Genomic DNA, 19,876 nt, shown 5'->3' with positions numbered 1-19,876 from the left:
TGTTGACAGACGTTGAGTCATGTGACGCTCGCGTAGCTGCAAAGTGCATTCTGGGAAATGTAGCACAAACAAGAGTGATCTGAATTTCGTTTTTTTTTTTCCCGTTTATTTTTTTTTTTATTTATTGCAGTGTCCTCTTTAAATTAGAAGTGATAATCCTTAAACAATAAGGAATAGTCGGTTCCATTGCTTTGGTAACGGAGGAAATTACAAGCAAATTAGTAAACAAAGGAACCATGTAGGGTTTTTTTTGTCACAAAATGAAGCACATCACACTAAACCACACTACATGGATTGGTAAACAGAGAAAAACGGATCTACAAAAGCATTAAAAAATATCCTCTTGCTTTAAAACTGCCAATTTATCATTGACTGTTAAAATGACTCACTGATATTAAATGGCTCAAATGACCAACTGCAGCTGCATTCAATTTAATCGTGTGAAACTTTAAGCATGTTCTGTGCAAATATACTGTATAGTTTGGGAATTTACACATTGTTTATGCAGAAAGTTAATCACTCAATATATTTTTTCTTTCAAATCACCCTGTTATACTACAAGATTTTTGATTATGTACACTATATACAAACATGCACTGTCATAACTGCAGTCCATCATACAGTACATAGTTTTGCTTGTGCTTGCATTACAGAATCCTTTCACTTTAAACTGTTCTTGAATACCGTAGAAACTGGAACAAGAAAGCAATTTGGTCTCTTGAGATCAAGGCCCCTTTTATGCATACTGAAATTTGATATGAAGTCTTTCAGCCTAACATTTCCAAATAATCTTGATATTTATGTTATCCCAAATTATCATTATATTCTTGTTTAATATTACTGCTGGCATCAGTGCTGACTATATACAATTACTAGTTTGACATCTGAGGAAACAACTACCTCTTAATTGATGGACCGAAAGATCTCCTTGAGATGTCTTCTAAAACTAGACACCACAACACATCCAACTGTGTTATTTCAAGGTACAACTTGGAGCTTCAATGGTCAAAAGCACATTTTCTGAAAAACACTTTTTCTAGTGCTTAAATGTAAGTGGCCTGTCATATTCACTTTGTACTGCACTGTCTTCTGCACCAAAAATATTGAACACCTTTTCAATAAAATTACCCTTAAGAAAAAAGTAGAAAGCGGGTCCACCTAATTTCTGAGTTCAGCAGACAGTTATGTTGACTTGCAGAGGTATACCAAATATTCTCAGGCATAGTATGATACGTAAAAAGCTTTGATTCAGTGGTGTTCCCTTTGAAATTATATGAACGGACAGACCGACAGAGTTGTAGCAGCGATGCTCAGTCATTCTTAAGGAAAAACATAAGAGGAGACTCTGAGGCACCTAGACGACACAAGTCAAAAGGTGTTAATTAGATCATGGACAGAAACAAACCTTTTTAAAATCACAAGCAATTCTGTAATGATGACTAAATTTTGCATCAAAATGTGCTGGATTTAATCAAGGCATTTACACTTAAATTTGTTAATTCTGTCATCAAAGTGCCTTAAATTCCTCTCTTTTAGTCTTCCTCTGTGACTTTCCCAACGTGCACTGAACTGAGAAATGTTGCTTATAGCCACACTTGTCCGACAGGATGTGGTATACGCAGGATTCTAAAGGATGTCCAGTGTTAAAAAAGTCAAAATGGTAAATTATATTGTTTTTCACAGGATTAAAATACACAGAACAGGATGCAATCGCGTTCCATGTTCTGTCCCCATCAGCTACGTAGCAAACTGTTGATAAAAAGCCAGCTTGACCCTCTCGATGTGATGGCAGAGCTTGATGGCCGGTCCCAGCTTCAGGTCCATGCACTCCTGCACTGTCGGGAGGTTCAGCAGCAGCAGCGCCTGTCCATCAATCTCCTACAAACACATACCAGTTCATATAAGCTGCAGGTTCTAGACATAGTTTTTTTTTTTTTCGGTTTAAGATTTTGACTAATGATTGTGGTTGCAAGACAAATATTTAATGTAATTTTTACAGTAGAGTGGAGTGAGCTCTCACCTTGAATGGTCATGGCCATTAAGCCTGTGAGTATTTCTTACCTGATCCAAGAAAATCCTTGCAAGAGGTGCACAGTCAGTGGTCCTGATGAAGCGAACCACATCAGTAACGCTCCACTCCAGGGGGCTGGTGTCCAAACACAACTTCTGAGGAGGCTCAGCCTTTGACGTCTGTAAACACACAGATAGGGTGAGTCAGATAGAGACTCTGACAAATCTCCGTGCCAAAGTGAAAAGGCTCTCAGCCTATATTAACCCTTACATTTGATGCTGAGAAGTATATCAAACCTTAACATTTCATAAAAGAAACACTGGCTGTTTAAGTGCCGTTGATTTCCTGACAAGCTGATTAAAACAAGTAAAAGTCACAGTGAAGCAGCAGTTAGAGAGCATTCTATTTGCCTGAAGCAGGATACTGAGACAGAGTGTTATGTAGTAGAAACACTATTCAAAATGCCATTAAAATGTACATTTAAGGGAAAGGCAAGTAGTTCTATATGATCAAAGGGGTAACGTTTTCTATTTGTTAATTTTCATCACCTTTGGTGATGGAGGTCGGTTCTCGTCATCAGAGAATGAGGGTGAGCGCGGTTTCCGGCGTCTGCGTGTGGGCCTGGGTGTTGCCGGCGGGGAAGGGGACGGTGTGGTGGGCTGAGATTTCCCAACCGACTGTTCAGAATCATCCTGGAGATCGTCCTGCATCTCAGAGCCAGAGTCTTCGCTCAGAGAGTCATCCTCATCTAAATCTTCTTCCTCTCCACTGCCCTGTGAGCCAAAGACAAAAAACAGTCCATTAACACAGATTCAAGTATCATTTCAAATACTGCTTGATGAGGAAAATGCATGCGTGTCTGCTACCTGTGGAGACCCAGCAGGTGTGTTGTCCACTGAGGCAGAAGAGCGTCTCTTCTTATGGACAAAGAGCTGCTTCCTCCTCTTCCTCCTTCGTCCTTTTCTCTTCACTCCACCCTCCAGATTGGAATGGCCTCCAGGTGGACGGCCAACACGTTTACTCTTCTTCTTTCCATAGTAATATGCTATGGAAAAGACAATAAATCTATTGTTGAATGTTGCATCTGGCCTATCTTATAAACTTTGTTACCAAGATGGATGGAAACAGATTTTAACCCTTATATTCTATTATATTATCTATTGGAAAAAGCAGGTTGTGAAAGTAGATCTGTGGAGGTATAGCATGCCCTGGATTGATATGAAAGCAAGATAAAAAGAGAGAGTGTAATATTTGTCTGTTGCTATCAAATTGCATCAGTTCCTTAACTCTAACACTGCGGTGAAGCTGAAGTAAACATAACAAATTTGTGACATCGTGCCGACAAAATACGTATGCACGAGATGAGAGAGGCCAATTCTGACATATTTTCTAGGAGCCATGCCTGATTATTCAATGCCCGCCAAAGGTTATTACAATTAGTCAAATTGTAAAACTCTATCACACTGTTTCACAGAATGTTTGTATTCAATATAACTATAGATTTTTTTTCTATTCATGAGCAATCAAAACAATTGAAGGCATCTGGAAGAAGAAATGTATGAGCTTTGTGCTAAATGAAAGCAAGTATGACTGATGTTTACAAATGAGGTCACACCTGGCGACCAAGTAGAACGATTTCTAAGCTTTGAAAAACTAATATTGGAGGTTATGATCACTGTCTATTTTGGTAAGAAAACAGCCATCACAGATAATCTGAAAAAGTATTTAAAGTCTCAGTAAACTGTTGACAGTTCTATAAACCACCTACTGTATTTGGTCTTGGTGAGGACAGAGCAGTTCTCTGAGCAGCGCTCCAGAACCATGCGAGATCCAAACAGGTTCGGGCAGCACTCTAACTTAATGCAGGTCTTCCTGCAGAAGTCTGCCACACGGTCTGCAGTGCGGACTATTTCCACAGTGGCCCGGTAGCTCTTTCCCTTGTACCTGATATTTGAAGAAAAGCAATGTTGAACAGGGAAACAAATAGTATTAAATCTAATGTATCACAATATTTCCACAAAATGCTAGGATGAAAAGAAAATGGAGTCCTATAAAAACAGAAAGCAAAATATATCTAACCATCTACACTCACTTAGGCTTTGTTTTATATTCATGTGTGATCAACACGGTTGCTACGACCAGCGAGGTGTCTGAGAAGTAAGCCAGAAGCTGTCGGTTAAATCTTTGCTTCAACGAAGCATCAAGGGCTTGTGTTTTGTTGCCGTGTGCAGATATCCATTTCTATTTGTGTTTCAAGCGCATTTATAATTCTGTATGAGTCCTTAAACAGGCCAGCTGTGAACACTTGTACTATTCCTGCAGGTTTTCTAAAGAGCTGAATATTTTGAGCAGAGGATTAAATGGTGTCTCTCCTCACTTGGCTTTGAGTGTCTCTCCATTGCCTTGCCAGCGACTCTCCTGGTCCAGCTGCAGCTCTCTCAGCACACGGCTGGGCTTGTACGCAGAGTTTATCAGCAGAGTCAATACCTGAATAGAAATGGAACACTTACAGGTCATCTACAGGTTACAGGATTAGGTCTTTATTCTTTAATAGCGCTGTGTTGTGTCTTAACATCAAAGACCCATAATCACTTTGAGATAAGAAGGTCCTTACTGTTGTGTAAATGTTGATCTAGGTGTATTAGCAGCCTTTACTGGCCTCTACATTTTTCAACAGAGTGTGCAATTGGTTATCTGATAGCAATGATCTAATTTGTTTTCAGTAAATATCCAAAAGGAACAACGACTACTTGAACATCATAAGACGAGGGCCAAAGTTATGCTAACAGATGTGTAACTTTGGCCCAGTGGTGTTTTCAGTTAAATGCTAACTTGAGCATGCTGACATGCTCACAATGACAAAGCTAAAATGATAATGTTAAACATTTTTAATGTTTAAAATGTTCAGCAGGTTAGTTTAGCATGTCAGCATACTGAACATTTGCTAATTTGCACTAAAACAAATGTCTAAACATGAGCATTAGTTTTTCAGGTATTTGCTCACAAACCAAAGTATTGGACAAATCAAAATTTAGTTTTTATAATAAATTGAGAGGTAAGGATTTGTCTGAGTTTACAGTTCATCCGCTGAGGACAATGAGTAGCATTTCCGTCCAGTAATTATTGAGATATTTCAGTTTGGTACAAACTAACTGGCACCGCCATTAATAGACTCATGTCGGCAACATACCTAAAATATCTTGCTGAACCTATCACTGTCCACCTTCATATTTGTGTTTGTCCTATCACAAAATTGAGAATTGAATTTAAAAAGTCTGCTCCTGACATACAAAGCCCTTAATAATCAAGCTCCATTTGATATCATAGATCTCTTAGTACCCAATCATCCCAACAGAACAGTGCGCTTGCAGTTCCAAGAGTTTTCCATGAGTAGAATGGGAGGCAGGGGATATAGGGGATATATCCTGAGGAAGTAGCTCCCAGCCTGGGTTTGGGAGACTGACACACTCTTTACTTCAAAGACTAAACGTAAAATGTTCCTTTCAAACAAAGCTTACAATTAGGGCAGGCTAAAAGAGGGAACCATCCCTCTGCTCTCCAGGCATTTGCCACTACTGCATGTGGTTTTAACATTTTCTTTAACACTGACATTTTATTGGTATTGACATTTTTAGCTAACTTCCTTTGTTGAACACTTTTAAACATTGATATTTTAATGAGGTTGCTCTTTGTGGTTGCGTTTTTTGTTCAGTATTTCCTATATTTTATTGTCGGTGCTTTTAGTCTTGTAAAATGTTCTCAGGCCATGTTCCGTGGTGTTTTTACACTATAAATAAGCTGAATTGAATTGTTTAAGGGTTATGTTATTCATAAGGTAAAAGGCTAAACGAGCCTTCTCACCTCTTTAAGCACAAGGGCACAATTTCCGGGGCCAATGAATTGGGGAAGCTCTGCGATGCGTCCCTTGTTAAGGTAAGGTCCTGAGAAACAACGGTGGTTGAAGTAGATCTTGGGGCAGCAGTATTTCCCGTTCCCCTGCCCTGCACGTGTTCGAAAAATTTGATACAAATGATTGAACAAACAGACTTACACAGTCAAACAGTAGACAAAACATACCATAGTTTAGGATCCTAAAACCCGAAACGGACTCACCTGTCTCAGACTGGTTTGCCATGTGCTGCTTGACAGTGTCAGGTGATGAAGACTTAGGTGGAGTTCTGCTGTAAAGTGATGAAAATTGAGTCCGATGTTGAAAGGCTGTTGGATTTGATCCATTTGAGGCAATAAACCAATCAGCACGCTTTCTCTCCTCTCATACTCATACTCACTGTTTCTCAGGCTGCACCACAGCAACCTTCCTTTCTTTCTCAACTGGAAGACAAGAAGAGACTAATGTGTGTACAGTCACGCTACTAGATCGAGCCACTTACTCTAAGGTCAGGGTAAAATAAAGACTGTATTCTGTTTGTCAGTGTTTTAGTAACAGTCTCATTAATTCAGCATGAGAGTCCACTGTGATGACTCATATATACCTGAGGGCTTGATGGGGTGGACGAGTGGATAGCCGTTTGTCTCACACCAGCTGACAGGGAAGATGTCGAGGGACTCCACATGAACTATTAGTTCTGGCATGGGCTGCTTCAGACCTGTGAAAACACACACACATCTATTAGAAAATAACTGCCAATACTGAAGACTCAATTTTTACACTGGCATGGATGCCAAGTTCAGCTGAGCAAATAGAAATAACATAATAACCTCTTAGATCAATCCAGTAGATGGCGGTTAAATTAAATAGTGACAAAACAGGCAATGATAGAAATGTGACGACTCCACATCACAATCCAGTAATCCTGTGAAACATAAGAACTTTTTTTAATTTATTATTTATTTTTTTATAGTACTCTATTAATCCCCGAGGGGAAATTTCTTCACTACAGCGGGGGGGCTCTTAGGGGGAGAGCTGCTGCAACAGGCTGCCACTAACGCGGCGCCAGGTAACCTGACCTGAGGTGCATGTTTTTGGATGATGGGAGGAAGCCGGAGAACCCGAAGAGAACCCACGCAAGCACAGGGAGAACATGCAAACTCCGCACAGAAAGGCCCAGGACCGGATTTGAACCTGGAACCTTTTTGCTGTGAGGCGACAATACTAACCACTGCACCACCGTGCTGCCCCTTTGCTCAATTTGCTCAAACTTAATACAGCACTCAGTTGTTATGGAGCACTCAGGGACAATGATTTCATCAGGAGGAACTAGAACAGGTACAACAGCTGAGATGTAACACTTCAACAAGGCAGACGCATATTTGCATATTACAGAAGAGTGGACTATTGACCTTTGTGGTAGTCCGTGCTCTCTGACTACACATGACATCTCTCTCACATTTATTGACAGTTTTCTATTTGTCAATCAAATTGTGTAATAAACTGTGACTGTGATGTTCTTTTTCCAAACTGTGACTTTGCCTGTTGAGTATTTAGTCACGAATACAATGTTCTAAATAATCACATACTATGTGCTTTAAATATACACATGTGGTGTCTAAACTGTGTGACACTAATTTTCTTTTTTTAGGAGTCTGTATAATCTCCAAAACTGTAATCATGTTTATTAGGTAGTGTGATATACTGTAATCTGTGTCTATGTCTCAGTCCTGTCTTCTCAAAACAAAGAAAGAAGTAGAAGCAGCTGATCAACTAGGTTCATTTTCTGCATGCCATTGTATTTTAGGACTGCACAGTAATGATACTAGTTCATTATTATCTACTTTCTTCGACTAAAGTAAACACATTCTTTCAGTACCCCATCTCACCTTCGAGGTTGAGCCAAATGTATTGCCCTTTGACCCTGGTGACTGTTACCACGTGAATGTTCTCAGGTGACAGTGGGTTGACAGCCTCTAGTTTCATGGCCTCTTTGAAGCTGTGGTCAGACTGCTCCTGGCAGGTAAATAGACAGAGAGGTTTGACAGTGGAGGATTGTTGTGTGAAATCTGTCCATTATGAAAACGCAACATGTTCAATCTCTGGTACAAGGGAGAAAAGTCACAGTGGGTCACCTGCTTTCAACCCCATCACATGTTTTCATCACTGGAATTCAATTAACGAGTCAGTCACAAGGGGAAAATCATATTTTTTATCCATGACAGGCATGTTGCCTTGAAAACATTTTGATATTGGACAGCAAAATATAAGCAAAGCTCTGGTCCTCTCATTGCACAAGACTAATCCATGTGTCAAGCTGTTTACACAAGAAGTGGGCATGAGACTGGTATTGCACATTTTTGACTGCTACAATTTTAAGGATACTGTCAAGTTTAAGCTGTCTTTTTTTTCTTAAAAAGCAATTGTAAATAATCTGGTCCTGCCTATGGCATTAAAGTTATACACAAGCTGCACCTTTATACAAAAGTTATTTCATTTGAATACAAAAATCTCTTCAATAGACTCGATTGCTGCTTGGATGATGAAATGTAAGTAACAGGAGTGAGTCTTAGCTCACAAATAGTGTCGAAAATGTATTTCATTCATAAAAGCCCGATGCAATATACCACACATCTTTCACCACAGAGCAACATGACAACGTTAATGTACAAAAAACTAATTTTAATAAATATTTTGCTGGCACCAGAATCTGGTGGTGAGTTTCTACATGATAAATGTTCAAAAGGAGGTTGACTTACAGTTGGGAACGAATGCTCAGGAGCAGCCTCGGCTTCACACTGTTTCAGGTAATCTGCCCAGTCAAAGTCTGGCCCCTGGTATCCTGAAAGTGATTAAATCAAGACAAAGAAAAGAGGGAAGGAAAGGCAGCATGAAGGATCTAATTATTTACTTTCTGATATTAAGTTGTTATAAAGGGGTATGTGGCAGAGCAAACCTGGTGGGGGGCTGAGCGGGAGCCCATTTTTGAGGCTCCACTGAGCAGGGAAGATCCCCGGACTTTCTCTGTGACACAGGAAGGAACGACCAGCACCCTCTGACTCCTCAATACCACAGAGGTCGTCCATTGTCACCAGGAAGTACTGCTCGTTGAATACCTGAAGTGTACAGGAAGTCATTTTGAGACACCCAGACATTGTCAAATGACAGCTGTAAAGTTTTCACCAACTGCTTTGTTTCTCCAAGCAGAATATCTGCTGGGCCGTGTGGCTAAAAAACCCACAAAACTTTCAAAACAGATTCCGTTTGTTTGAGCCTGTGAGGTGATCATTTTCAGCAACAACATCAACTCAGTGAAGATAGATTGGTAATAAACGTAGAAAATATTAACAATTAAAGCAAATAAACAGCAAACAAGAGAAAACAATTGCAGCAGAAAGTCTGTTACCTTGGTGACAGTGCCGGGCCTGATGGAAATCGGAGCAGCAGGGTCAACAGCCTCCAGTTTCATCCCTTCCTTAAAACAATGAGTAGCAATAGCAGGCTGATCCTGAAACAAACAACCACACACATGTATGCAGAGTCATATTCAAAAGCCCAACTCTTATAAATGTTACAGCACCCAGTTTGCAGGAGTGTGTCTCCCAACTCTTTGTCTAATGCCTAATTAACAAACCTTAAATGATAAATAAACAGAGGCATTTATATCAGGAAGAGCAATTAAGAGCTTTGTTGACAATACCTTAGTGAACTCTGCAGTCAGAGCTTCATCCTGAGGCAGGTCACTGATTCTCTGTCTCACTTCCTCCCACTCTTTATCAGTCCGCAGCGCTATCAGGTCTGAAACAAACGCATACACATAAATCAGCTGCTGAAGAGACAAACCTTGTTTAATTAGCAAGGCCATGCTTTGTTATTTGAATAACTGACCCTATATGCCTGTACAAAACAAAGCCTGTATGTTAGCTTGTTCTTTGGTCTAGTCATTCCAGAAAGGTCAACAAGCAAAACAAAAGCTGTTATTAACGTTCAAAAGCACAGTGTATAAAAACTACATTTTAACAATAAAAGCATGGTATTAAATATCAATAAGGCTGCAGTGGTAACAGAGGGTAAATCAGCTGTGTCAGGAGAGAGCTACAGCCTCTGGTGCTTCTTACATCTTACATATTAAAACACTTTATTCAGTTGTAGAGTGTTGGCAGATTGTAGTCCTGAAAACAATGATCTATCTAATCCTGCATGGAAATGTAATTTCAAGGTAGAGTGGGATACCATCTTACTTTGCATATTAGTGTCTTGTCCCTTATTAGTACGAGTTTTTTTTTTTTTTAAATATCGTGATAAAAAAAATCATGTGACAAACCGTTATTTTTCTAATTATGAATAGTAATAAAACATTTATTCTTTTGATGCAGGGTTTCAATATGAATGATAATTAAACACACATCCATGTGAATTCTTCTTCTCCTCTCCTTCCATCTACACAATTACTCATGCCTGCTTTGGCAGTAAAGCTAAACATTTAGAAATACATTTTCCTTTCTTCTAAATATAAAACCTGACCCGTGTCAGTGTCGCTGACCTGAAGGAGGCCTGAGGGTGCAGCCGTGCTCTTTGGCCCAGCCGGGTGGGTGTAGGCGTGGGTGGAGATAAAAGAGCCAGAGAGTTGCGGGTGTGTCTGGGAGGCCCTCGGTGCCTACCAGGCGCAGCTTCAGCCTTCCTCCGACGTTCTCCTCCACCTCTGCAGCCCAGGCCAGCCCCGGGTCAACACTGTCCTGGAGCTCCACGTAGCAGCCTGCACACAGAAGCTCCACTGGATCTCTACCACGCTGGGGCTGGAAGGGGGTGAAAGGTGGTAAATGAGAAGTGGACAGCGCACACGCACACGCACGCGCACACACACACACACACACACACACACACACACACACACACACACACACACACACACACACACACACACACACACACACACACACACACACACGCCTAGGCAAGGAGAGGAATTTGTAGTGGAGAGAATGCGCTGCATGACTAAGTGGCAGAACTGAAACACAGTGACTGAAAGCTAACTAATGGCACTGAAGAATTTCACAGGCTGTTCCTACAGCGAATTTGCTTTCAGCGGCACCATCTTGGTGATGTAAACAAAAGCCCAGAGCCCTGACTGTTGTAGGCTTGAGATTTTATGTAGGGTACACATGCCAGACTTTATTATAATAGATACAAATAAATCGTATTCGGTTTCAGTTGCGATTTTTTTCCAATGGACATTTAAAGCGTGAGGTTTTTACCCTTTCTCTTCCCCATTTTAAAAATGGTCTTAAAAAACACAGCAAGTGCTTAGAGATTAAAATCTACTCTCCAGGGACAGTCAAAATTAGTAGCAAACAACATTAAGACAAAACAGCTGCACTGCATGTGTGTGTGTCAAGACTGCAGAAATTCTGATCACCTGAGGGTACTAAGTGTCAGCCTGGTGTTTTTCTTATGTCAGTTGTATTTACCGAAGTTGCCTCGCCACTTAAAAAATAAAGGGGAGAGTCTGACTTTATTGTGAGAGCCTTGACAGCTTAACTTAGTGCATTATTTGTTTTTAAAATTGTCAAATTAACCAGATCTACACTGATAGAGGAGAATGTTCTTGGCATGGACAGAGAAAAAGCTAATGCCCCACCCTGGGTGTGAGTAGCTTCTAAGAAGGACAGCTGCTCTGCTCCCCTGCCTTACCAATTCCAGTAGGTTGGCAGGCGCGCTGCACTCCTCAGCCAAGGCCTTTTCCAGCAGAGCCTCCCAGTCCTGATGCTTCTCACGCACACCTGAGGTGGATGATTCATAGTGTAAGTTCATGAGGCAAACAACCAGGTGATCCTGCGGACCACACACCCCATGCTGTCTTTTGTCGATCAGTCACCTTAAATCATAGCATCTGCGATAAAATTAGAAAAACTACAGGAATTCATCCAAGATGACAGATTACCTTGTCTAATAAGACTTTCAATCTAGGAACTACTTGGATTTGTGTCATCTACCACATCCTGAAAAGGCAAGTGAAGAATTTAAGTTACTCTAGTATTTTTTTGTAATACCTTTTCCAACAAGTTAACATACAGACAGGTATCTGGGTGATAATTAGGTCATCATTAATTCAAAATATACACAAGAAAAACAGTAAAATGGCTTCATCACATAAATTACTCATTTTTAGACAAAACTATCTTTTATTACATTACATTACATTACATTTCATTTAGCTGATGCTTTTATCCAAAGCGACTTACAATAAGTACATTTCAACCATGAGGGTACAAATTCAGAACAACAACAATCAAGAAAGTACAATTTTCGTCAAGATAGCCAAACTTCAAAGTGCCATCAGTAAGTGCCATTTTAAGTGCTACTATTCAAGGTAAAGTCGGAAGAGGTGTGTTTTTAGTTTGCGGTGGAAGATGTACAGACTGTCTGCTGTCCTGATGGCGGTGGGGAGCTCATTCCACCATTTAGGAGCCAGGACAGCAAATAGTCGTGATTTTGTAGACTGTTTAGCTCAGTGAGGGAACAACAAGCCGATTGGTAGAAGCAGAGTGGAGGGAGCGGGCTGGGATGTAAGGTTGGACCATGTCCTGGATGTAGACTGGACCCGATCTGTTCACAGCACGGTACGCAAGTACCAATGTTTTGAAACGGATGCAGGCAGCTACTGGTAACCAGTGAAGGGAGCGGAGTAGTGTGAGTGAATTTAGGAGGTTAAAGACCAGTCTTTATGAAATTAGAACATCAGAAGGGAAACCCAAGTGTTTCACCTGTAGGCAACTGTGGCAGCAGCATATCAGGAGAACCGAAATATTCATTCATCTGGCTGCTGAACAAAAGTGCAATTAAGATCAAGATGAGTTCCACCGATAAATTTCATTTTGATGACGTTCAAGGTACAAAAAGCCGAGTGTCCTCACCACTGCAGAGACTGTTCAACCCCAGCATCTGTCCCTAAATCACTCATGTAATTACTAAAATTCCCACCAAAAATAAAATAGATGTCTAAACTGAAAAAAGGAAACTGATAGAACAACAAAAATGCAAATAAATATTTGATAAACATTTTTAACTTTACCCAGTTGATTCTTTGCACATAAGTCAGGACTTTTATGTTCAATCAGCCCTAACTACACCTTCCACTACTCAAAAAACACCATATAAACCCCGGCCATGCCTCACCTTCAGGCGGCCTCATGCTCTTGCCATGCTGCCGGCTCCAGCCCAGAGGGTGGAGGTCTGCCGTCATGATGTCACACCAGAAGTCGGCACGGCGGTCCTCCTGGGATCCCTCGTAGCGTAGCAGCAGCAGCTGGCCACATGTGGTGATGATGTTGGCCACCCAGTAAGGGTTGTTGGCCTCCGAGCGCACGCATACCTCCAGCTTCATGCCTGGAGTCAGTCCTGTCTGCAGGCCCTGGTCCACCTGAGACAGGGGCAGAAGGCCGAGGAGACATGGGATCAGTAACTCTATTAAAAAGTTTACTGAGAACTCTATTTTAATTTGTGCTCTGCAGCTGGTTACAAAAAAACAACGCACAAAAGCACATAAAATATTAGACTTTTATTCAACTGGCTTTTCTATCAAATAAACCCACCAGCCAATTTGCACCTGTAGTATCTTGTACTGTTGTATTATACTTCCAGATTAGAACTGGTGATGCTACAGTGTGTTTACAACTGGATGCTCCAAAAGCTGTTTTAGGACCTGATTAACAAATGACTTCGAACTTTATCAGCTGACACGTTCCATTCATTTATCATGTTTACAGATTTAATACATAGTTTGAAACTAACCAGGAGTCACTAGAAACTTAGTGAAGGCTTTGCAAAGAAGATTAGTAATTGATTATAAATAGCTTGTACAAGCTTATCCAGGGGGTGGCCCGGTAGCCGAATGGTGAGGGCACATACCACAAACAACCCTGGTTGCCACTGCTGTCGGGAGTGTATACTGACAGCATGTCATTCTTACGCTCTATTTCCCCACATTTCCTGTCATTTTACTTTACACCTACCTGGAATGATCTTAAAACAAACAAAAACAAGCTTATCAAGAGATGTGTGTGTTAGTTGTGAAAGTTGTCAGCACCCACATGTTTGAAGCCGTGATGGGGCACAGCCACGGCTTCGGTCTCCTCCAGGTAATCATCCCAGTTAAAATCAGACACATCCTGAGCAGAGTCTCCATCTGGAATACACACAAACACATTTTTCTTTTTCCAAGCGGCTTTCCAACAATTTATCGAACTCACTTCGCTCAGTTGCTCTCAGAGTAGTTCTTACCAGACTCCAGTGTCTCCTGACTCATGCTGTTGCCCCCTCAAGGCCAAGACTAAGAGCTCTGAGAAGGAACAGAGGAGGAGGATTATTATCAAGCGAGAGAAAACGAACAAGCACTGGTCCAAAAACCCTGGCGACAAAGAGGAGAAAACACAGAAATGAAAGGATTGCAGTTAACCACCCTCCTCACAGTAGCACACTATTTCTGTGCCTACACTTCATCAAATCACTGTCCATCGCCACGTCATATCGGCGATGCACATGCTAAACTCCATGAGCCGTAAACACAAAGAGCTGGAAACAGTGATCAAGGCTGATGCCACACCTACAAGTACATCATACTATACAGAATCTGACACATATCAGCAAACAACAAGTTCAATTCAACCGCTGTAATTTGCAAACTCTGCTTCAAGGCAAAAAAACTAATGAATTTGCTTTTTTTTTCTTTCTTTTTTTTTTTTTATATCCCTTGGCCATTTTAAAAACCAAGGCCAGTTGGGTTTTGATAATAGAGCTGCCAAATCTTGAATAAAGTTATAACACTGACATTGAAAGTGCTTCTATCTGGTCCTGGACTTACCACCTAAGCAACACACCAGATGGTATGTGGAAGCTGGAAAACACATGAAACTGTGCCAATCTCAAACAGCCGCACTTTTATCCGTGAAACTTCTCTTTTAAATTAAACGCCTTTTCCTGCCCCGATGTGAAGATCTCAAACAGTGCCTTGACGTGAATGTGGACGTCCACACATCAAGCTTTGACACATGAAGCTGACCCACAGCATTGTGAAAAGCAGATGAAATAAGTTAATACAACAAGAGAGGTTGGCATGAATGAGAAAGAAGGGCGCGCTGGGCGTGACGGCGGCGGAGAGCGGTGCTGTATGGGATGCTGAGGGTAGCCGCTCTGTCACTGCAGCTCCATTCAGTCGCCCTGTCAGGCCCGTCTTTGTCACATCTGACGTCTCTATTAAAACCAGGGCCGCCATCAGAAACCACCCCCTCCCGGCAAACCGGACTGCCACTGCGACCCCCGTGCTCTGCTGGGATCAGTGCCGGCTTTCACCCTCGACCCTGCCCCAGACTCCCTCTGTCTTTCTCCCCCTCCCTCTGACGCAAACACACACACACACCAGAGGGTCTCATTGTCCCGGAGGGTCACACTCCTGACACAAGAGAGAGAAAAAAGAGCAGCGCACATGGGAGTAGAAATACAGACCCTAAGTTAAGAAGCTATGTTCTAACTGCTGATGCTGAGCTAACATATTTGATCCTTTATCAATTGATTATGTTTTGCACGACCAACAAACTTCCTCGAAATCGATTTTTATAGCTTTTCTATGTTGTGTCTAAGGAAATATAGTTAGAATAGTAGTATAATATAGATGTAATCCAAACAAGAAAAAACATAATCAGCCATTCTCAAATGTTTCAACCACAGTCTGTGTTTGACTTGTGTGACTGCAATCCTTCTGATCTTTGTCAATGTCCAAATAAAGCTTTCATCATCTGCTCGGACTTATTTGACTGCATGAGGTGTAGCTTTCTGCAGCACTACTCTGCGTAGAGCAGCACAGCCTCGGTTTGAACAGGCAGACAGGAAGAAAAGCAACTTCCCCTGTTTCATACAGTAAATGGTCTTTGTGGACCACAGCTAGCAGCAAGCTGCCTGAACCTTCCTGTACCAGCCGTGACTCTGACTGAACCTGAAAGAGAAAGGGCCAAATGTGCACACAACCCCTGCAAAACACACACACACACACACACACACACACACACACACACACACACACACACACACACACACACACACACACACACACACACACACACACACACACACACACACACAAGACAACCGAGATGCACGTTACGTCCCCTTTACAGGCACTTAGTGAAAAATAGTCTCATCAGCACTTAGCATGCTACTGAGTATTTCTAGAAAAGCCTTTCTGGACATCTGAAGGCTCTGGGTGGGAAGTGCAATGTGACAAAATGCACATTCCCACACAGCACGGGTTCTCCAGAACGCAAAAACAAACTCAACTTTCAATAAAAACAATATTAGCTTTGAAACATTTCCCCAAACATTATTAAATGGCATCAGCTAATCACCCGTGGAGGACTTTACATTCTAAGCAGCAGTGGAGTGAAAATAAAAGGTAGGATGTTGGTTAGTTATTAGTTCTCCTGTTAGTGTCTACACTGCAACATTTACAAAACCCAAAACCTTTCTTTTTACTTATCATTTGCATGTTTTTGATATAATGAAGTATGATGTGAATTTTGCACCTGTAGTGCTGTTGAATTCTGCAGGTAGTTTTTGTGCCTTCACCAGGAGAGAGAATCACCAGAGGCCCCACAATACAATATTATCAGGATACTTAAAGGTACCCAGTGGAGGATTTGATTATTAGAAGCGCTTTTGAGCCACGCTGTATGTTTTTGTCCTGATTTGTTTGTTTGACATGCAAGTAAACAACACACAATCATGCTGGTAGTTTGCAGAGGTATCGCAACAACAAACAGATATTATCTGTGCTGAGGCAGTGAAAGAGAACAATGCCAGCTAAGAATGTATTAGGACATTTAAAGCGACCATAATTGATGATAGGTGATAATACATCAAATTTGTGCTCACAGCTTGTTTATGTGGCTCCCAGTTGGAGAAGGAAATCTAGTTCTTGCACTTTTCATGCAAAAAACTGGGCTTTGAAATTGTTTCCTTGGCAAAGAAATGCACAATACATTGAGAGAAAAATAGTGAATGAAAACATAACATTTGTTTATTTACAAGAAAACCCCACAGGGGACCTTTAAGTCATGATAAGATATTGATGCGATTTTAAACATTTTGTAATATGCTGAGTGTTGCGACAATATATATTGCGATTTATTAACACTTTTTAATTGCATATTATGTCCCGAACGGAAAACTTTTGTCAACATCTGTTTTATTTGATAAAATATACTTTACAGTCTGTTTTGTCTCACTTTAGTCATTTTTATTGCAGCAAAATGTGACTGCCGAGCAGACAGACTGACCAACGGCGTCATCAAAACCTGCTCTAAACGTTGCAGTTAGCTGACAAGTCCATTTATTTATTTATATAATAAAATACAGATGTTTGGCATGCGTGCATTGATACAATATTAGCTGTAAGGTAGTTCCAATTAAAAAAAATGTAACATCCAATCTTATTTAACAGGGACACTATGTGTTGCTGTTCGGTATTTCAGATGTGTTTTTTTTTTTTCTCTCTTTTTGTGCTGCTGTTAGCATCACAAACAAAATTCCACTCTTCTCTTGCGTACTTCGATGGTGGTAGAAATCTTATGTCTCCTGGTGCCATAATGCCACAGCCATCTGATTCCTGGGTCAAAGTGAGAAAATACTGTACAATTTTTTGTAATTTGTATGAAATGGCCTTTTAAAGAGCAGGTAAATAAAGCTGAAGTTGGTTTCATCGAGAACTGGGTGATATGGGAAAAATTCAGTCACAGTAGCCTATATATATATATATATATATATATATATATATATATATATATATATATATATTTCTTTTTTTTTTACAAAATTCCTCAATATTAATATCGAGACACAAATACTGGGATGACTATTGGTGGTTTCACAAAATATTTACACAATGAGATTTTCAATAAATATTCAGTAATGTGGATATAATGACGAAGTGCGTATAATGGGAAGAAATAGTGGAAAAGCTAGAACAGTCTGGTAAGTTCATAGAATTGCATCACTGTACTGTAATGCAATCTTAAAATCAGGAAACGTATGTCATATGATGATGTCATGATATCCAAAATCTAAGACGATGCCCCATAATAACTGATCAATGCCCAGCTGTTGTTCAAACTATGTGACTCTTAAAAATGAACATAGCCTACCTCGAGGTTGTTCCCATCAGGTCTGAAAAACAGACTACAGCTTACATCTTCCAAGGCGACTCAAATAACTTTAACACCCCAACATCATTCATCAGGACATCATGGTTGGTGACAAAGGGTTGCACTACAGCCCAACAGCAAAGAGCCGGTCTGCTTAGTGGATGGTGATCCACCATTTCTGCCCAACCTGCTCCAACTTCACACCACACAGGACGTTCCCGCTCCACAACACACACAAATAACAGCTTTTTCATTCAAAATTGCTCCATTGAGTTAAAGCAATGCTGCTGGTTGCCATTGCATAGCGGCACGTCAACCGGAGCAGCGCTGCCAGCAGATCACTCAAGTTGCACAATGGGGAAGTTAAGGGACGGCAGAATAATGTGCAGCATTCAATTCAGCATGGAAAATAAATGTTTAAAAAAAAAAGAAGAAGATAAATGAAAAGCTGGCGAGCATCATGTCGTTTATCAAAGAAAACGGCAGTGAGTTTCTTTAGCCTGTTTAGTGATGACTACACAGAAAGACAAATCCGATGAGGTCGTGCAACCTTCATTATGTAAGACTTCGACATTAGAAATATAGCTGGTTATTCAGGGTCAATTCACCGGGGGATCTCCACACAACCCCGAAACTGTAACTAGCTTAAGACTGCGCCGCTTGTCGAGACGAACCGCAGCGGCGTTCAGCAGCAGAGATGGGCCATCGATGGCTTTGCAGAGAGAGACCGACGGTCTAACTTTCACACTGGGCACAACGTGACACACACCGGTTCACAAAATCATCAGACGTCTTTCTAGTCATTTCAAACGCGACTCTCCTCCTCCCCCCCTTCTACCCCCCACACCCGGGGCGTGTAACGGCCGTGAGGGACTCCCGGGACACATGGTAAGATCGCCTGTGTCCGAGTCAAGTTACTGAACGTCACGGCTTGAGCAATAAGAGCAGGCTGACGAGCAATAAGGGCGCTTTACACTCGACCGAAGCCGACTCGTCTTTTTGAGAGACGGGAAAAAAGACGAGTGCGCCACTACGGTGCAAAACACCGTCAGGGATGCGTAACAAACAACACAGAGCATGTGAATATTTAGTCTCAAAATGCTCTCCTTACCGTTAAATAGTTTTTCCAAGTCGGTTTTTTAGATGCCGTTCCTCTCCGCCTGCTCGCTCGCAGTAACGTTAAACTAGCGGGAATGAACAACCAGCGCCTCTGCTCGGTATTTCAAAATAAGACGCCCGTCACAGGCAGCTTTGAAACCGTCACAACAGCCACAAAGCGGGAGCTTTTTGTGTGTGTGTGTTGTTTTCGTTGAGGGTTAAACCCCCGTACTTCCGGTGTCCCTCTAGCAGCGTCTCGTGAGCTTGACGCACTTCTCGTTCACGACCTCATTCCAATATGGCACAAACGGCCACTGCGCATGTTCTGCCGCCTATATGCCTCTGAGCCTGGCTGCATCACACCGACTTCCATCTTCACACACACACACACACACACACACACATACACAATAAAATATAACACAACCGGAGTAAAACATGTAGCGCACACACAAAAGAAAAAGGCAAATTTAAAAAATAATAAAAAACAACAAAAAAATCGGAATGGTTTCCGCTTTCAATGATTCGTAGAAACAGAGAGGGTAAGCCCGATCACACGTTTTATCCCCAGCGGAATCAACACTTAGTTAATGCTTCAGCTGGAATTAATTGAACATATAATCGACCCACTTTCGATAAGTGTAGTTGCCACAAAAAAGCAATTCGTTCTGTCATGAAGTAGCCTAT

The 19,876-nt window shown here is 41.3% G+C and overlaps 1 protein-coding gene across 3 annotated transcripts; it reads right to left on the bottom strand.

The window, feature by feature from the left end:
* Positions 1-104: 104 nt before the first annotated feature.
* sfmbt1 (Scm like with four mbt domains 1) lies at positions 105-19,402 on the bottom strand. 3 transcript variants are annotated; one of them, XM_069713004.1, is made up of 21 exons: positions 19,203-19,402; positions 14,181-14,238; positions 13,991-14,085; positions 13,077-13,320; positions 11,592-11,680; positions 10,444-10,696; positions 9,601-9,698; positions 9,307-9,408; positions 8,857-9,016; positions 8,660-8,742; positions 7,790-7,916; positions 6,505-6,618; positions 6,301-6,343; positions 6,125-6,189; positions 5,873-6,012; positions 4,389-4,498; positions 3,780-3,955; positions 2,878-3,056; positions 2,560-2,784; positions 2,062-2,190; positions 105-1,878 (listed from the first exon to the last, which is right to left on the bottom strand). In XM_069713004.1, the coding sequence occupies exons 2-21, from the start codon at positions 14,203-14,205 to the stop codon at positions 1,738-1,740; spliced, it is 2,598 nt and encodes an 865-aa protein (XP_069569105.1). In that variant the 5' UTR covers positions 14,206-14,238; positions 19,203-19,402; the 3' UTR covers positions 105-1,737. The 3 variants fall into 3 exon arrangements, with proteins under 3 accessions (XP_069569105.1, XP_069569086.1, XP_069569095.1); XM_069712985.1 differs by having other exon boundaries at positions 6,125-6,192; positions 19,203-19,401; XM_069712994.1 differs by lacking the exon at positions 19,203-19,402 and adding an exon at positions 18,092-18,367 and having other exon boundaries at positions 6,125-6,192.
* Between the last annotated feature and the right edge of the window lie 474 nt (positions 19,403-19,876).

Source organism: Brachyistius frenatus, unplaced genomic scaffold (genome assembly GCF_029030835.1).
Source record: "Brachyistius frenatus isolate BFR_SWC_R1_liver_20210118 unplaced genomic scaffold, ASM2903083v1 Contig_4, whole genome shotgun sequence".
NCBI lineage: Eukaryota > Metazoa > Chordata > Actinopteri > Embiotocidae > Brachyistius > Brachyistius frenatus.
The sequence above is the reverse complement of the archived record's forward strand: the minus strand, read 5'-3'. Positions and strand labels throughout refer to the sequence as shown.

Coding starts and splice junctions, on each gene's coding strand:
- sfmbt1 (XM_069712985.1), bottom strand. CDS start 14,205: ATGAGTCAGGAGACACTGGAGTCTG. Junction 9,017..9,306: donor GGCCCGGCACTGTCACCAAG/GTAACAGACTTT, acceptor TGTACACTTCAG/GTATTCAACGAGCAGTACTT. Junction 7,917..8,659: donor CTGAGCATTCGTTCCCAACT/GTAAGTCAACCT, acceptor TTTACCTGCCAG/GAGCAGTCTGACCACAGCTT.